Source organism: Vulpes vulpes, chromosome 10 (assembly GCF_048418805.1).
Source record: "Vulpes vulpes isolate BD-2025 chromosome 10, VulVul3, whole genome shotgun sequence".
In the NCBI taxonomy this organism is placed as follows: Eukaryota; Metazoa; Chordata; class Mammalia; order Carnivora; family Canidae; genus Vulpes; species Vulpes vulpes.
The window spans coordinates 93,782,668-93,800,912 of NC_132789.1; the positions used below are offsets into that span (position 1 = coordinate 93,782,668).

Here is an 18,245-nt window from a genome sequence, read left to right on the forward strand (position 1 = left end):
GTTCTGGAGTATACAAAGGAAGCAAAATAGTCTACTCCCTGCTGTCATGTAATTTGATATCTATTTGGGGGGGGGGGTTGAAGCTGTTTTATATGAAACATAAAGAAATTGCCTAGGTGTCATTAGATAATACAGTGTAAACTGATATAGCAAAGACCACACGGAATGCAAAATTCCTTCCAAGATTAGTGGTGTTTTATTGTATGTGGTAATCAGGAGTAGCTCTTAAGGAAGTGAATTTGGAATTAGGTTTATGATTTAGATTGTTGAATAGTGGTTGCAAAGGAAATCTGGACACAGTACAGAACATGAGTGATGGCACAGAAATACAATTGAAAGAAGGCAGTTCATACATAAGCAAAAGCCAGGGTGGAGGGAGGCACAAGAATAGGATCATTCAGCTAGAACAGACATGCACTTTAGGGGGTGAACTAGTTGCAAAAGCATTTGGTGATGGTGTCATTAATGAGAGGTCTAGTTTACAAAGCTACACAAGCTGGTTGGAAAGGCTAGGATTGCTGGGAAGTTAGGTATCACATAACATTGACGGGGGGTTGGGAGAAATGCTCACATCATTTATTTGTGTCATATTGGCTGTGTCCATTTACAAGTACTGCTTCTCTTTCATTGATACCAAATATATCCACAACTTAAAAATTAAAATTATGATACGGTACTCTCAATAATCACATTTTAAATTAGAGCTGGCAGCTATAATGAGGATAAGTGGGGAAACAAGACATCTAACTAATCAGTTCTGAGAGGCTAAAATACTATTCTCATTATGATTCACATGACAAACAATGAGCTACTTGAGTTTAAAAATCCAGGCCTACTTTCTGCTTTCCAGTGCTGCATCATAAGTTAATTGATTTCTCTGAAAATTGCTAGCTTTTTCAGAAATGGAAGAGGGTCAAACAATGGAAGAATGGTTCTGTATTTATGTGGAAGGAATGAAAACACAACTAAATATTCCACATTTCATGTAAAGAGCTGTATAGGATTAGAAAATCATATTCTGGAAAGTACAAGTGTGTTATAAGTCATATGATGCCTTATCGGAGATGGAATATGGCTTTTAAAAAAACAACTCACTAGTAAATCATATTATAGAAGGATAAGTTTATTGGACATTAAATATATCCACATGGTATGAAGGGAAGGTGAGGATCAGAGTTCTGGAGATTATACATTACGGATAAGAGTTACCTTCAGTTATTGGCCAAATCACATGGTTGCATAGATTGAGCATGGAAGAGAAATTGTGGTTACTAAAGAAGGCATGAGGGGGGAAAAAAAAGAAAAGGAAAAACTAAGTCATTTTACAACTGCCCTCACTGGGTTTTTAAAGTAATGTATTGGTCTTATATAACTTCCTTCCTACCATGGGAAGATACCAGTAACTTATAACAGGATTAAATGACATACATAAGTTTTTCAGAAGTTTTCTTTATAGCCAGCATTCCTAAAAGTTGTTTATTTCTTTAAAAGAAAAAATTGTCCCTCCCTTCTTTCTTCCCTTTCTTCCAAGAGAAACCATAAGATTGATTTAATTCATATTTGGAATGATCTAAAGTGAGTGGATGATAGAAGAATTAGTAAGAGCTAATAAATAAGGTCTAAGAGCCACTTAACTCAGACATTGTCTCATACAGCCCATTACTACATTATTTTGCAGAAGCATATGATTGGGGCCAGTTAATGAAAATAGTTGGTTGGACATGGGATCATAGAAACATACTTTTTTTTTTTTTTTTTTTAAAGGGACAGAGAGCTTGTGAGGGCAGGGTGGGCAGAAAGAGGAGGAGAAAGAGAGGAACCCAGGGTAAAGCTCAATCTCATGACCTGAGCTGAAATCAAGAGTCAGATTCCTAACCAACTGAGCCACCCAGGTGCCCCAGAAACATACTGCTATTTTAACTTTAAAGTGGTCAATTTGATCTGTAAATGTAAACACACACACTTATATCTATATACACACACACAAACTTTCATATATAACTGGATTAAAATATACACATATATGCATGAATGTGGGTGTGTGTATCAAGTCTTATTGGACTTGACTATTTTGTGTCAGTCTTCTACAGTTATTTTGCCTATGCCTAATCCAGTGGCAGTTTATTAAAAAAAAAAAAAATGACATACCTTGGGGTGCCTGAGTGGTGCAATCGGTAAGTATCCGACTCTTAGTTTTGGCTCAGGTCATGATCTTGGGGTCATGAGATCAAGCCCCACATCAGGCTCTCTGCTCAGTGAGGAGTCTGCTTGAGATTCTTGCTCCCCCTGCCCCCCGCCCCCATATTTGTGTGTGTTCTCTCTCTAAAATGAATAAATAAATCTTTAAAAAAAAGCAAAACAAAATTGACATATTTTATTGAGATTGCATAAACATTCTACTTCATAGATTATTTAAATTAGTTACCAAGAATAAATGATAAATGTATTTTTCATTTACAATCTTAGTCTGTTAATACCTAATCACTACAAGAGATGGTGTCCTAACAACTTCATATCTTAGGAACTTGTTTACCAAAGGGTTATCAGAAGCGATGAGCATAATGACTAGACTAATTTCTAGCACCAACTGTACTTTAGGCAATTAGTTACGTCCTTTTAAAGGAGTCTTCAACTTAATGCTTAATTAGTATTCATGAGTCCTTCTATCGACCTCTGTCCTAAATTGCTCATCTTCAGTCATATATGCATATCCTTCTATCTTATTCATTCTACAAATATTATTGAGTTGCCTCTGTGTGCCTGCCTAGAATATAGTGTTGAAACACAGGTCCTGCATCTATGTCACCAAAACCAAGAGATAAAAGGTGTTTGAGAAGGTGCTGCAAAGAGATTCAGTGAGGTAAAAATAGAGACGTGGTTTAGCAGATGGGAGATCATAGGTGACCTGAGCGAGTCAGTCTCAGTGAAGTGTGGAGCTAGTTTGGGGGGGACACTGGGAAAATAAGAACTGGTAAAAGATAAATTTTTTGGGAAGAGGAGCCCAGAAATGGAATGGTGGCTGGGAGTTGTTTGTGAAGTAAAGAGAGGTTTGTTTCTGTAAAATTAGAAGATGCTAGTGTGTGTTTGTCTGTTGATAGAGAAGATCCAGTAGAGAGGGGTAAGTGAATGATACCAGAAAGAGGAGAGGGAATTGCAGAAGTGGATGAGACCCACAAGAGGAGAGGTGTTGGCTTTGGAAAGAGTGAAAGAGCTTCACCTTCTTTCAGGCTTATGATAAAGGCTGTATAGGTCATTGGGTAGATTTGGGAGTTCAGTAGTGGGTATTTAGGAGTTTTGACAAAAAGAAAGAGAAGTTGTGAAACAAAGAGAGTGTTGGGTGCCCATTTGATATTAGTGGTCATAGATGTGTGCGTGTGTGTGTGTGTGTGTGTGTGTGTTTCCTAGCAACTTTTGGCTCTTTAGGGGAAGGCGTGGAGAAGGTGGGTAATTGGGTATTGCTGGGGTTTGTGCTTTGTCAGTGCATGTCGTAAAGGGAGAGATGGGAGCAGGAGTTAGGGTGTATTTGGAACACCCATTCCTTATGTGGATTCTCTCCAGGTCCCTTGAACTCTAGATACCATGTATGTAAAGCAAAACACACAAGTCTGCTTGACTTCTTGCTTTTTCTCTAGTAATGGCTTTAATAGCTTGTCACCTACTACAGACATTTCTGTGAGTCTCAGTTTTGACCTCTCTTTTCTCCCCTGACAGTTGTTTTTCTTTTTTTAAGCAAATAACACTTCAGAGTTAGAAATGACAGTATCTCTCAAATCAGCTGCCTCTGTCACCACTGCCAGTGCCTTTGTTCAAGTGTCACCTGCTCCATTAAAGTAGCTCCCTGTATGCCTGCAGTACTTCTTCCCTGGTGTCACCCTATCATTGTTCGAAGCACGGAATTTTTCTTTTTGATCTTTCGCATCATGAGCTTAAACAACTATCAACTGCCAAACAGATAAAATCTAGACTTCTTAGTGATATGTTTAGGGCAGCTCAAAATGTCTCCAACCTACATTTTCCCCTGTACCTTCTCCAGCCACCCAAGTGGTTCATTGTGATCTGACGTACCTTTGTCAGGGTGTCCTCACCATCTGGGATGTCCACCTCGTTGTTGCTACCTACCTTCACCTCCCACTCCTCATTTGCTGGTGAAAACAGCATGTTTTCTTCTCTAGGAATCCTACCCTTGTATTCTTGTAGGATTAATCATTCCTATCCATACTAAAGTGTAAGATTTTTTGGAGGGCATGGGCTGTCTTATTCATCTTTGCTTCCCCTGTGCCTAGCATATAACGGCACTTTCATAAATATTTGTTGAATCATATTGGTTCAGGATTATATTTTTAACCTTCCCTTTGAAAAGGAGTTTAAAAATATTATGCTGATATCTTCCCTTCTAGAAATAACTTTTCGGGATGCCTGGGTGGCTCAGCAGTTGAGCGTCGGCCTTTTGCTCAGGGTATGATCCCGGTCCTGGGATCGAGTCCCACATCGGGCTCCCTGTGAGGAGTCTGCTTCTTCCTCTGTCTATGTCTCTGCCTCTCTGTGTCTCTCATGAATAAATAAATAAAATCTTAAAAAAAATTTTTTTCAATAACCTATGATGTATTGAAAGTCTGATGAGTATAGAGATGAAAAGTTTGGAGAAAAGAATAAGGCTGCAACTCAATGGAAGGAGGGAGTTTAGGGGCACTCATGAAAATTTGGTTCTGGCCAGTTTGTGCAGGACTGCAGAAGAAGGGGGAGAAAGGCAAATGGTTTCTTGTTGAATATTGTTTTGCTTACTGCATTAGTTATGGTTAGTTTTGGTTGTATAAAACAATTGCATAAACACAGCAGGAACTACTTTTTTTGGCCACACAAACGGACCCTCAAGGTGGATGGCCCGTGATGGATCGGTGGCTCCACAGTGTGCAAAGGTTACAGACTTTCATCCTTCTGCTCTACTTGTGCTTACACATGGCTTCCACTTTTGGCATCAGTGCGTCCCTCCCAATGGCTGCTGAACTCTAGTGGTCACATCTGCAGTGGCAGCTAGAAGCAGGAGGAAAGGCCGAAGAACAACAAAGTTAACTTCCATCCCAATCAGATCCCGTGAAACGTTTCTTTTTATATCACATCCTGCAGAGGTACATAAATGGCCACTTCAGGTTGCCCAGGGGTCTGAGGCAAGCAGTCTTCTATTCTGCAATGCAATGCCCCCACTAAAAATAATAGTATAAAAATCTCCTTCTGAGGAGAAGGAGGAGAGTGGACATGGGAATGGGCCGGCAGCAGTCTCTGATACATTTGCTCTGTAGTTCCCCCTCATGTTCTTTTTGTTGATTATTTTTCATTGCTAGATCATTCTTCCCCTCAGTCCTAGGATCCTCCTCTTCTTTAGCTTATTCACATTGCTTCAGGTCTTACATCATCTATAATTTCTACTTGTCGTGTCTAAAGTTGACTTGAGTCCAGGTATTCCCATGACACACAGATAAAAGGTAAAGATATATATATTAAAGATTTTAAGGAAGTGTTGGGACAGGGTTCCAAGAAGGCAAATAAAGTTAAGAAACAAATGTGAGCTCGGTTTGACTACAGCTGGTAATATTGAGGGGGAGAGTTTAGTTGCACTTGATATAAATATATCCTGTATTAAATTTGAATTAAGGTGGATGTCTAAGTGAAAGTAGAGTGAGACATTGATACATTGGAACATATTAAAATATTCCCTTTTAGATATTAGTTGTGCTTTCTGCTTCAGGATGAAGCATCTTCACTCTGGAAAGCTAGTGTGATTTTTTTTTTTTTGAGCATTTTTTAGACGAAACTTACCCCTTTTAAATAATACTCTGATGGGATATCTGATGCACAGAGCACAAGTGCTCTCTAGAGAGGGAGTTCAATTGCTGGGTCAGGTTGGGAATTTGGTTGCTATAACTACAACTTCACAGATATAAGCACAGACTTTCATAGTCCTTGGAAAATTGGCATTGGTAGTGTCTTAACAAAGTAAGTAGCCTTAAAGAGAAGGACTCTGATGTTTTTGTTTGTAGTATAATTGATATGGTAGCCCAGGTCATCTGATGCTTGAAATCTTTAAGTCAGGGAACTTGTCATTTGTGATGCTTGGTGTAAACGAGTGTGTGCAAGTTTACCCTAGATGTCCTTCTTTATAGTGATGTTTGGATTTCTCTTGCAAAAGTTAATATTGTATTTCATAAAGGTTGTAAAGCCTGATGTGTGTGTGTGTCAATGGAATATAATATTTTTCTCTGTAAAAAGCTGGATTTGCTTATCTCCTGCAAAGTGTCATGGAACTTACAACCTCTATTTGTGCCATATTTGGTTGGGGGGGGGGGGGGGTTGGTTTGGAGGGATGAATAAATTACCATTTCACCTATATGAATTCAAAGTATCTTAAATTATGTATCAACTAAATTCGTTTTTATTTTTATTTATTTTTTTCTAAATTTGTTTTTTAAAGAAGCATGTGTTCAGTATTGGGGCAACTACAGAAAATAAGAGAATGTTATAACTAAGAGAAAGACTGAGATATGAAACAAATTATACTTGATGAAATTGGAATATCTTTACTAAAATAAAGGTTTCCAATTAATCATAGCTCAGGGACCCTCTATTTTATTTTACTAAGAGTTAAATTACATATGTGTATATATATGTATAAAATACAACAAAATTACATATTTGAATGTTAAAGAAAATGACTTTATATTATGTACCCCACTTGATTTTTTTCAGTGTACTGAAAATTGTTTAAAAGTACTTGAAGAATTAAGAAATAGTTGAAATAAAGTAATAGCTTAGATGTGTTACCATATTTCTATTAGAATTTAAATAAATGTTATATGAGTTTAAAAATTACCTTTTATATTTATTACTGATGAGAATATTGAACTGTAAGTTCAAAATATTAAAAACAATTTTATTTCCTTAGGTGTTTCTTACTTTGCCACACATCTATGGTTTATAAAAGTTATGTGTTTTTTGCAGTGAAATATGAAATATAATTTCTCATATTGCATGTTCATGTATTATAGATCTATGTAAACATTAAGTAACTATTTTCTTAGTTATCTAAAATTTTCTTAGTTTACCTAAAATTTGAGTCCTACATTTCAAGATTATTTTTATTTTGCCTTTATTGATGATTTACTCTATGTGAGTTTATGGCAGTTTATGGCTATAAACTGCTTAGTTTATCAGCTTTATTAAGATAATGTTTATTTCTTAATTTAAACATTTTCAGATAATTTAAAATATTGAGACAATGGTCAGAATCTGTCACTTTCGTATGTTTTATTTTTATTATTATTTTTTGCTTTATTAAGATTATTTTAGAAAATCATCATTAAGTATACTTTCACTTTACAAATAGAAAAACATCATTCTAAATAATATATAATATATAATATATCTTTACTGATGTGTGTATGTATGTATGTATGTATCTCAGAGGCCTGCTGCTGCCAAGATGGTTTATACAGTCTAAAGTAATAATTAATTGTTAGAATCTTGGGACCATTTCAGTTTACTACTTTGTCACCTGGTCTTGACTTTTAACTTACATAATTTTGGAAATGCAGAATGAAGAGTTATCTGTGAATAGGGGCTTCTAGGTTTTATACTCCTTATCCCATTTAATTTTTTTTATTGAAGTATGATTGACATATATAAAGTGAACTTAAAAAAAAAAAGATTTATTTGAGAGAGAGAGACAGAAAGACAGAGAATGGGCCCGAGAGCAGGAGAGTGGGGACAGAGGCTTAGGGAGAAAGAATCTCAGCAGGTTCCCTGCTGAGCAGAGCCCAGAGATCATGACCTGAGTGGGACAATTAACCGGCTGAGCCACCCGTGTGCCCTCTTAAGTGAACCTTTAAAAACCTTTGTATATAGTCAGTTTTGTGTATGGAAACATCACCGTGGCTAAAGCAGGGATTCCTCCCCGCCCCCCGCCCCCGATTATCTATGTCAGAGTATAAAGTTACAATTTTTCAAATATAGTAGAGAAGAACTATGGTAAGTACTCCAGCCCAAGAAGTGTGAGTTTAATTTTTCTAAGAATGTGCTTATGGGACAACAAGTAGAAAAGACACTGGATTAGAGTTCTTGTGTTTGGCAACAAAGATAACAGATAACATGGGGCAAGATTATGAAAGGTAATTGAGCAAGGCAGAGGTTTCTAAGCCAGGCTAGTTAGTAGGTTCACCTGGCTTAGGATGGGTAAAATACTGAGGCCCAGGCCCTAGAGATCTTCATTCACTACAATCTAGACTGGACCAGACAGTCTCCTTTTCAAAGTTCAGAAGCAAGTGGTTAGTCAGATTTGAACTGGAAAGGCTGGGCTAACGACTATGAAACTGATGTGTAACCACTGAAGTGAAAGGATCGCTAGACTGAGAAGATCGTGGAAGATTTGGCAAAGCTGAGACAAGACAGGAACCCTATCTCTGCGGCCTTGGTGTGCCAAAGCTAAGGACCTGAATGTTATTTTCAGGAAAATAGAAATTGATGGGTCATATGTCAGTGTAATTTAGAAGGACCAACTGACCGATTTTAGAGATGGAGCTTACAGGCAAGGGAAAAGGTGGAGTAAAAGATAGTTCCAGTGCCTTGAACTTGGCATGCCTGGTAGTATGATGCCTTTGCCAGCTATAACCAAATCTGGAAGGAATGAAATGGGTGGATATCAGAGTTGAAAGAACATGTACCATGTTCTGGTACATGGTTTAGACAGGGGGAGCTACAGGCGACATGAAGAGAACCTGGGCATTGAGTCACCTGAAACACTGGAGATAGGGTAGCGGAGGGTGGAAAGGTAGGTAAATAGGAAGAATACAGAAGCAAAAATGAGATGCTTATAAGGTCAGAAGGCTGTAGGGAAGGACTTTAACAACTAAAATTTTGCTACCTGTTTCAGTGCAGATTTGTCTCATGTCCTGTTGAAGTAAACCATGCGATATGTTGCAATTCTCATATAAAGTGGATGCCAGATTTCATAAATTCTATTGAATTTTTCATTTTCTTTTTCATTTTTTCATTTTTAAATTTTTTTTTTTTTTAAGAGAGAGAGAGAGAGTACAGGGATGGGGGTAGGGGCAAAGGGAGAAAGACAATCTTAAGCAGGCTCCAGCCCAGCACGGAGGGCTTGATCTCATGACCTGAGATCATGGCCTGAGCTGAAATCAAGAGTTGGATGCTTAAGCGATTGAGCACCCAGGCATTTGTATTCCATTGAATTTTGTAAGTGAGGTAGTAGTAACCTTTTGCAAAACATAATTTGAAAATGATGGTTTGGGTTCTTTCCAATTTTTTGTTTCTGTCAACATTGATGAACATCTGTTTGTGTGGACATATATTTTTATTACTTTTTGAATAGCTAGGAGTGAAATTGCTGATTATAAGGTAAATGTATGTTTAACTGTATAAAGAACTGCCTCTTTGTTGTCCGCAATGGCTGAAACATTTTGCATTCTCCACATGTTATGAGAAATCTGGTTGTTCTACATATTTCCCAACCCTTGGTATTATCAGTGTTTTTAATTTTAGCCACTCTAGTGGATATGTGGGGGTAATCTCACTGTGGCTTTATTATGCATTTCTCTGAAGCCCAGTGTTGTTGAGAATATTTTCATGTGCTGATTGGTTATTTATATATTTCTTGTGGTGAAATGTTAGTTCACCCATTTAAAATAATCGTTTTTTTTAAAAATTGGATTTGGCCACTAAAATGGTCTATTTCTAGAATTCTGTTCTATTGATCTACATGTCAGCTGTTTTTTTTTTTAAAGATTTATTTTATTTTTTTAAAGAGAGAGAAAAAGTAAGCATGGGAGGAGAGGGGCAAAGGGAGGGGAGATAGGGAATCTCAGACTACCTGCTGAGGGCAGAGCCTGAAGTGGGGCTCCATCTCACGACCCTGAAATAATGACCTGAGCCCACATCAAGAGTTGGATGCCCAAGTGACGGGGCCACCCTGATCGAGTGCCCTGATCTACATGTCAGTTCTTATACCAATACCACATGGTCTTGAATTGTGTAGCTTTATAGTAGCTTTTGAAATCACATAGTGTAAATGCCCACCTTTGTTCTTTATCAAAATCGTTTTAGCTCTTTTATGTCTTCGCCTTTTCATATAAATTTTAAAATCAGGTTGTTTATTAAGATTTGATTGGATTTGCACTGAATCTATAGATCAGTTTGGAAAGATTTACTCTCAACAATATTGGGCCATCCACAGCATGAACATGATATATTTCATAATTTATTTAAATCTTCTGTTATTTCCCTTTGTAGGGTTAAGTACCCTTTTGTAATTTTGAGTGTATAGGTCATACACATCCTTCGTTAAACATATTCCTAAGTGTTTTATTTTTGATGATAAGCAGTAGGTTTTTACAACTTTATCAGGGAAGATCGGAAACAGATTAATCAATATTGCCAGGATTGTCTACTTATTGGTAAAACTAGAACAAGTACTTATAAAACAAGGTAAAACAAGTATGGCTTATGAGAGATGTCCATTTTATTCAGAGGAACTAAATTAGTTGACATTTTATTACTTGGTATCTTTGTAAGAAATTACATATGTATGAGTTTATGCTTTGCTTTTCTTGTAGATGTGTTTTTTTTTTTTTAACTTCCAAGAATTTTATGAATGTGACATTATTCAAGTACCTGTGTTTTTAGGTCTTGTCTTAACAAGGACATATGTACTATTTCAACTTCATTTATGGTATATGCTGAATTTGAGGGAGCTTAGTGGCTAGATTTTGGTGTCATTCATGTAAGCCTTTAAAGAATATCAGATGCCTTGTTGCCCTTATTTGAGATCTTGTTTGATTTTTGAGAACAGTTCCATTTCTTCCTGGGGAAGGGCCAAATCTAAATCATTCCTATGAATTCATCTACAATTTTTCTCATGAACAAGTTATATAGATCTGTTTTGTTATTTCTTAATGTAATTGTTTATTTTACGTCTTTAATGAATTTTACAAAAATTAGATCATTTTTAGATAAGATGTTAGAGCTAAGCTTCCTGGTCTCTTTACCTCCTTCATGATGAACTTTGCGTGATGAAATAGTGAACATTTAACAAAGGCATTTTGGATAAGGCGTGTGTCTATATGCTGAAGGGGAAAGCTGTTATGGACCATAACTCTTATACAAACCGATCAGCTGCCATCTGTGTACAAAGCACTGTGATCAGCAGAGACCTGTTTGTGCCACTGTGTAGACTGATGGCAGCAGATCAATTTAGCTGAGCTGTTCTGTAGCAGTTCGGTCACGAGGACATAGACACTACCAAACTGTAGTCATCATCACACCACTGTCCTTTGCTGGTTTAGATTGTGGCAAGAGAGAAAAAACTGCTTGCTCTCTTCACCCCAATACAGCTTGAGGTAAGATCCACCTTTTTTCTCTTGAAGGGATAAGCAAGACCAAAAGCAGCCTCTTTCAACTTTTCCCACATTGTTTGGATTTAAATTTACGCTAGTTTTTCTCATGACAACCCCTCAGGCCAGGTATACAATTCAGCATCCCTTTGGTGGAGAAGCAACGTGTGTAGTACAGCTTAGATAAATTCTAATAACAAAATTGCATTGCTGAGCACATCTAAGCATTTGACCTTGAAGACTCCTAGGAGAGCAGACATTGCAGATTTCCCTACTTGCCCTTGACTTACAAGAGAGTAGATAATGAATTAATAGAAATTGATAAAGAGCGTCTGTCAGGCAGCCGCTGAGGTCATGAGGCTGGTATGCGGAAACAGTGCCCATACTACATGCGTAACACATAACTGCAGCCAGGAGGGGTGGGTGGGTCATCGAAGCAGGAAATTAGCCTTCAGAAGGAATGTTGGCTTTCTGCACGAGCTACAGCCGCATGGACTCACTGAGAGAAAACACACAGGGACATGGGGAGTGCTCACTGCTGCAGAGAAAAGAGCTCCTATAGAAGGTGGCAGCGGTATTGCTGTTACTGGTGCTTCAAAGATATTGAAGACAGTGCAGGTTAGATTTTTTTATTTTTAAATGAATCGACATGTTAATAGTATCAATAGCAAATGTTTAGTACTTCTCCTGTAGCTAAACAGACAGCAGGCTGCTGAGGAATGAACAGGGAGGAGAAGATACAGCTTATGAGGCCTTTGCTTGTGATATTTTTCTTTTTGCTCTATTTTAAGCGAAGGTTAAATGTTGGGGTTTGCTGTGGAGCAGTCCACCTCCACTAATTTGTGCCGTATGATTGTTAGTGTATTTGTTAGTGTATACTCTACATGAGTCTTGAAAGAAATGTAGAGACTCCTAAGTGCATATTTAGTTTTCCCAAATACTTACTTCTGAAATATGAGCTTGCTAAAGGCCATGCTTTAGAAACACTTTGTAATTTTGCACACACATGTAACTTGTATGTACACTTGGTGTGTGTATGTTTCTGTTTTGAATAATTGTTACCTTTTCCCCTCCTTTTTGGTTAAACTAATGAGCGAGGACAAAATATTTAGAAAGATTAAATTCATTTTTATGGTTAGTTTTTCAGACCATGTTCCTTTTATATGTATATTAAAATTTACTCCTGAATATTCTACTGATTGAGAATGGGTTGATGACCTCAGCAGTTACTTGTTAGATTTCCCTCCTTAAAGTTAATTGTTATTCTTCTATTTGAAGACAGTGTCATGTGAATATTTTTTTGTGAGCCCTGAGTAATTGATTGATTTTGGTTTAGGAGCATCATGTTCAGTCATTTATTTAAATTCCTACAGAGAAATGTGAAGTTTAGTAACTACTTACCATTATCTAGAAATAGATATAAAAATTGGTATCTTGGAGTATTATATTTTAGATCATTTTGTAAATTGGGATTGCCCACGGTATAATCTCAGTTTGATTGCTGTGTCTTCTTCCCTTGCTGGGTATAGCCTGACATGAATAAGTTTACATTCCAATACTGAGGAATTGCATTCCACTGGGCAGTTCTGACGTACAACAAGAATGTGGAGGCCCATACAAAGGGCAAGTTTAGGGACAGTGATAGAAGAAGCTTCTGTATTCAGCAACTGCCTTTCGTGGAAACTCACGCTGGTGGAAAGTGCTCTTGACTCAACTTGGGTCGGGAAAATGTGGTCACAGAAAGTTAAGACAGGACGGCCTTACCAGAGTAAGATCCCCCAGTACCCTGTCTGGTGTATTTATGAAAACTAGGTAAGACTTTATATTTTCAAACATTTGTGCTTTCTGGTTGTAGGTCTTGAACTTGAAAGAAAGTTTATCAAGCTATTAAAAATTTCTCAATCTTACATTATGTAAAAGACTACTTTTGGTAATTTTTTGTCTGCATATCTTTACTACTATAAAGTCATGGCATTTTACACTTGTAAAAGTATTGTTAGCTCATTTCAATTTTAGAACAACTTGTAATTCTTAATTTTAAATTTATTCTGTACAAAAACTTAATGGGAATGGAAATCTGGATTGTTAAACTGTTTGTGGAGCAACCATTCTTAAATTGGTTGTACTTAGAGGGTATGAGCATTTAGGAATAATCTGCTTGTTGTGCTGTAAGTGGTCTTTTCAGTGATCATTTCTGTGAGTTAAACTTTTTTTTTTTAATAGCTCAGAGAACCAATAGATTGACCAAAAGTAAACCTGCATCACTTTTAGTTGTCATCTTTGGTTGTATTTAATGTAAGCTAATAAGGACATTCTGAAATTACATTGAGGTTAATAGTTGAGAGCCAAACTCTATAGTATATTCATACAGAACAGTTTTAGAAGAATTTAAAATAGGCTGAAGTAATTAAATATTCATACTGTGTAGAACCAGAAGACTATCAGCATTCTTAAAACATAGTGTACTTCTTCCTATCAGCCTATTTCTTTCTTTCTGACTTTATAGTCTCTTGTGAAAGGTTGCTATTTAGTATAGAAAGGGTTAACAAGTTTTTATATATTTCAGGCCAACTCTCATTGATAACAGTTACCCACATCCTTCTTGATTTTGAAAGTTATTGTGCATTTGTATTTGTGAGTATACACAGACAAATTATGAGAAGACAGGAATTTTTTTTTTCTTTTCTTTATTTATTTATGATAGTCACAGAGAGAGAGAGAGAGAGAGAGAGAGGCAGAGACACAGGCAGAGGGAGAAGCAGGCTCCATGCACCGGGAGCCCGACGTGGGATTCGATCCCGGGTCTCCAGGATCGCGGCCCTGGGCCAGAGGCAGGCGCCAAACCGCTGTGCCACCCAGGGATCCCTAGAAGACAGGAATTTTTAAAAACAATTTAATTCAAAGTCTAAAAATAAGCTACATGACTTTAAAAATTAAGAAGTTTAAACTTTAAAATATTGTTTATCATGGTATGTGGCATTATGAGCGCCATTTCAAAGAATCAGATATTTTACTAGTTGAAGTTCTCAGCAGCTGCCTGAAGAAGCTTGGTTTTTATAGATTTGACATTCAAATCTTTGACTTTCCCAGGGTAACTAACCCTCAAGCTCTTGATGGTAACTTGTAATTTTGCTGAATTTGAATTGCCATCTGAATTACAAAAGCTGATGTGTCTTTTTTTTTTTTTTTTAACTCCACTAAGCAGTGAGTGAGCCTAGCCAACCTCTGAGAATTTACCTCTTAACAAAACTCTGCTCCCCACCTGTCATTGAGTTTGTGCCTTATGGGTGAATGCGATACATGGTAGCAGTGTTCCTGAGGAGGTCTGGAAACTATTCCTCTGTAACGTCAAGCTGACCAAAGACCAGAGTTTACGTTATTGAGTGTGGAAGGCGGCTATCGTAGAAAGCAAGAGAAAGGGTCAGGTCAGTGTAGAATGATGGAATCCTGGATCATGGACTCTGTTGTTTCAGGCATCTCGTTTAACCTTCCCTCAGAGAAGCTGGCTTAGTTTCTTCAATTGTGAAAGGAAAACTGAACTAGAGAGACAGTTCTTAGGGGGAAGTAGGAATGCATTGGTCATATGCAGAATCACTTGGGGGCCTTCCTGAAAACAAATGTTTGAGAATCTTTGAATGTAGTAGCTTGGATTATGGCTCACTTTCAGATTTGAAGCTGAAAAGTGCCAAGAGACCCTGTACTCTGTGATTTTCTAAGTTTTTTTCTCGACTCTGAAGTTCTACAAATCTGTTCTGCTTTTGAGATGCAGCTATAGGAAGCAAAAGATATTCCTTAACTTGTGGTACTTAATAAATAATTCTGTCTGTATTCATAACTTGCTGTGTACTCACCTTTTGTAGAAGATACGTACATTCTCACATCCCACCTATGTAAGAATAGGGACTATATTTAGCAAGCTCTGTATTGAATACAGAGTTTATATAGATTTTGTTGTGCATGTCCAGTGAGTATTTGGAAGAGGGACAGGAAGCAAAATCGTGGAGATGGGGCTAGCATGGCCATACCCTCTAATTTATGGCCAGGGATAAAACTTAAAACATGGGTTTACTGTTGCGTGGAAAAAAAATTAGGTATAATTGGCTTTTCAGAAATATTTCAGTAATATTTGTTTACCTTTTCCCCATTTCTTCGTAGTTCCACTTTTACCCACAACTTCTCTCACTTCATTGCTAATTAATGTAGAAAAGAGATTGGTTCCAGGCTTATCAGTGGTGTAATTAAGTCATCAAAGTTAACTCTTGTTCCTAAGATTTTCTGTTATTTGGCTAGAGAGGTAGTGTTCCCACTTTCTGTTATACAAGCCCTGGATTTTTTTTTTTTTAAGATTTATTTATTTATTCATGAGAGAGAGAGAGAGAGAGAGAGAGAGAGAGAGGCAGAGACACAGGCAGAGGGAGAAGCAGGCTCCATGCCTAGAGTCCGACTTGGGACTCCAGGATTGCGCCTTGGGCCAAAGGCAGGCGCTAAATTGCTGAGCCACCCAGGGATCCCCCAAGCCCTGGATTTTTGCCAAGAAACTCAACCTCTATCCTTACATAAAACATACCATTTTAACTATTTTTTAAAAGTTTATTTATTTATTTTTTTAGTAGTCTCTACACCCAATGTGGGGCTCGAACTCACATCCCTGAGATCAAGAGTCCCATGTTCTTCTGACTGAGCCAGCCAGGCACCCCTGCCATTTTACCTATTTAAGGTGTATGATTCAGTGGCATTAATTACAATCACACTTGTGTAACGGTGAGCACTACCTGTTTCCAAAATTTATGTTCCATGGCCCCAAATGGAAACTGTAACCATTAAGCATTCCTGTAACCCACAATAATATGTGGTCTACTTTCTGCCCTTATAAATTTGCCTGTTCTATATATTTCATATAAGTAGAATCTTATAGTTGTCATTTTGTGACTGCCTTATTGTACTTAGCATAATGCTTTCAAGGCTGATCCAGGCTGTAGCATGTGTCAGAACCTCAGTCCTTTTTAAGGCTTCCTTTGTATGTATTTATCACATTTTGTTTAAATAGTAATCTACTGATGAATATTTATGTTGTTTCCACCTTTTGGCTATTGTGAATAATGCTGTAGTGAACTTTGATGTACAAATATCTGTTTGAGTCCTTGTTTGTAATACTTTTGATTATTAATCTAGTTGTGGAATTGCTGGGTCATATGGTTATTCTGTTTAGCCTTTTGTTGAAGAACCAATCTGTTTTCCACAATGACTGCACCACTTTACATTCCCACCAGCTAAGTAACAAGGGTTCCAAGTTCTCTGTTCTCTTTAACACTATTTTTTTTTTTAAATTATCATCTTAGTATCTGATGCACATTTGGCATCAGGTATGAAATGGTATCTCATTGTGGATTTGATTTGCCTTTCTTTAATGACCCAGGATGTTAATCAGTTTTTCATGTGTTTATTGGCTATTTGTATACCTTTTTTTGGAGAAAAGTCCATTAAAGTACTTGGCTCAATTTTTAATTAGGTCATTTGTCTTTTTCTTTTCTTTCTTTCTTTTTTTTTTTTTTTATATTTGTCTTTCTCTTGTTGAATTATAGGAGTATATATATACATATATATATATATATTCTGAGTATTAAACACTTCTCAGATGTATGATTTGCAAATATTTCCTCCTGTTCTGTAGATTGTCTTTTCAGCTTCTTGATAATGTCCTTTGATGCACAGAAGTTTTTGATTTTGATGAAGTACAATTTATCTATTTTTCCTTTTGCTTCTTCGGCTTTTATAAAGTGTCATGTCTAAGAATCTGATTGCTGAACCTAAAACAGACTTAACTATAGAGAACAATCTGAGGGTTGCTGGAGGAGAGATGGGGGAGGGGGAAATGGGGAATGGGTTAAACAGGTGATGGGTATGAAGGAGGGTGCTTGTGAGCACCAGATGTTGTATGTAAGTGATGAATCACTAAATCCAACACCTGAAACTAATATTACACTTATGTTAACTAAATGAAATTTAAATAAAAACTTGGAGGAGAAAACCGAAAGAATCCATTGCCAGATCCAATGTCATGAAGATTTATCCCGTTTATTTCCTAAGAGTTTCGTGGTTTGTGCTTTTTTATTTAGGTCAGTGATGATTTTCAGTTAATTTTTGTATGTGGTGAGAGGTAAGCAACTAACTTACTTTTTTTTTTTTTTTTTAATGTGTCAATACAGTTGTCCTAGCACATTGTTCTTTCCCCATTGCTTGAACTTGGCATCCTTGTCAAAATTTGGTTAGCTATAGATATATGGGTTTATTTCTGGACTCTTAATTTTGTTTCATTGTTTTATACGTCTATCCTGTACCATACTGTTTTGATTACTGTAGCTTTGAGGTGAGTTTTGAAATTAAAAGTGTGAGTCCAGAAAAAAACAACAAAAAAAGTGTGAGTCCGCTGCCTTTTGTTCTTTTTCAAGACTGTTTTGGCTGCATAGGCCCCTTGTGATTTTATATGAATTTGAAGATTAGCTTTTCCATTTCTGCAAAGAAAGCTGTTGGTATTTCTGACATTTTTACCTCCCTCCTTCCGTCTCTCCCTCTTTTCTTTCTCCTTCCTACCCCCTTGCCCCTTTTTTTTCTGACTTTTCTTAAAACCTTTAAGGATTGTAAGATATTTTTAAATTGCCCACATTCTTATTTAATTTGTATCATTCATGGATTTTCTTAAATCATGATTTTAGAAACTTAAATGATACCAAGTTGTAGCTGCTATTAATAAGAAGGGTTCTTTTAATTTGTACCTCTGAACTTACAGGAAAGCCCTTTGGAATCTCTTAATTTTTTTGTTGGAGACTTTTCAGGTCTGTGTTTTTCCCC

At 36.9% G+C, this 18,245-nt stretch overlaps 1 protein-coding gene across 27 annotated transcripts in view; it reads left to right on the top strand.

The window, feature by feature from the left end:
* Window positions 1-18,245, top strand: part of RAPGEF2 (Rap guanine nucleotide exchange factor 2) — a 241,277-nt gene that overhangs the window by 104,879 nt on the left and 118,153 nt on the right. For 5 of the 27 annotated variants that reach the window (XM_072724952.1, XM_072724958.1, XM_072724954.1 and 2 more), the window contains exon 1: window positions 11,889-13,208. The exons of 14 other annotated variants lie outside the window; for them this stretch is intronic. In XM_072724952.1, coding sequence (XP_072581053.1) covers window positions 13,198-13,208 — 11 coding nt within the window. In that variant the 5' untranslated portion in view covers window positions 11,889-13,197. Of the gene's footprint in view, window positions 1-11,752; window positions 13,209-18,245 lie in introns of those variants that run through there. 8 more of the 27 variants (XM_072724957.1, XM_072724961.1, XM_072724963.1 and 5 more) reach the window with 3 other exon arrangements.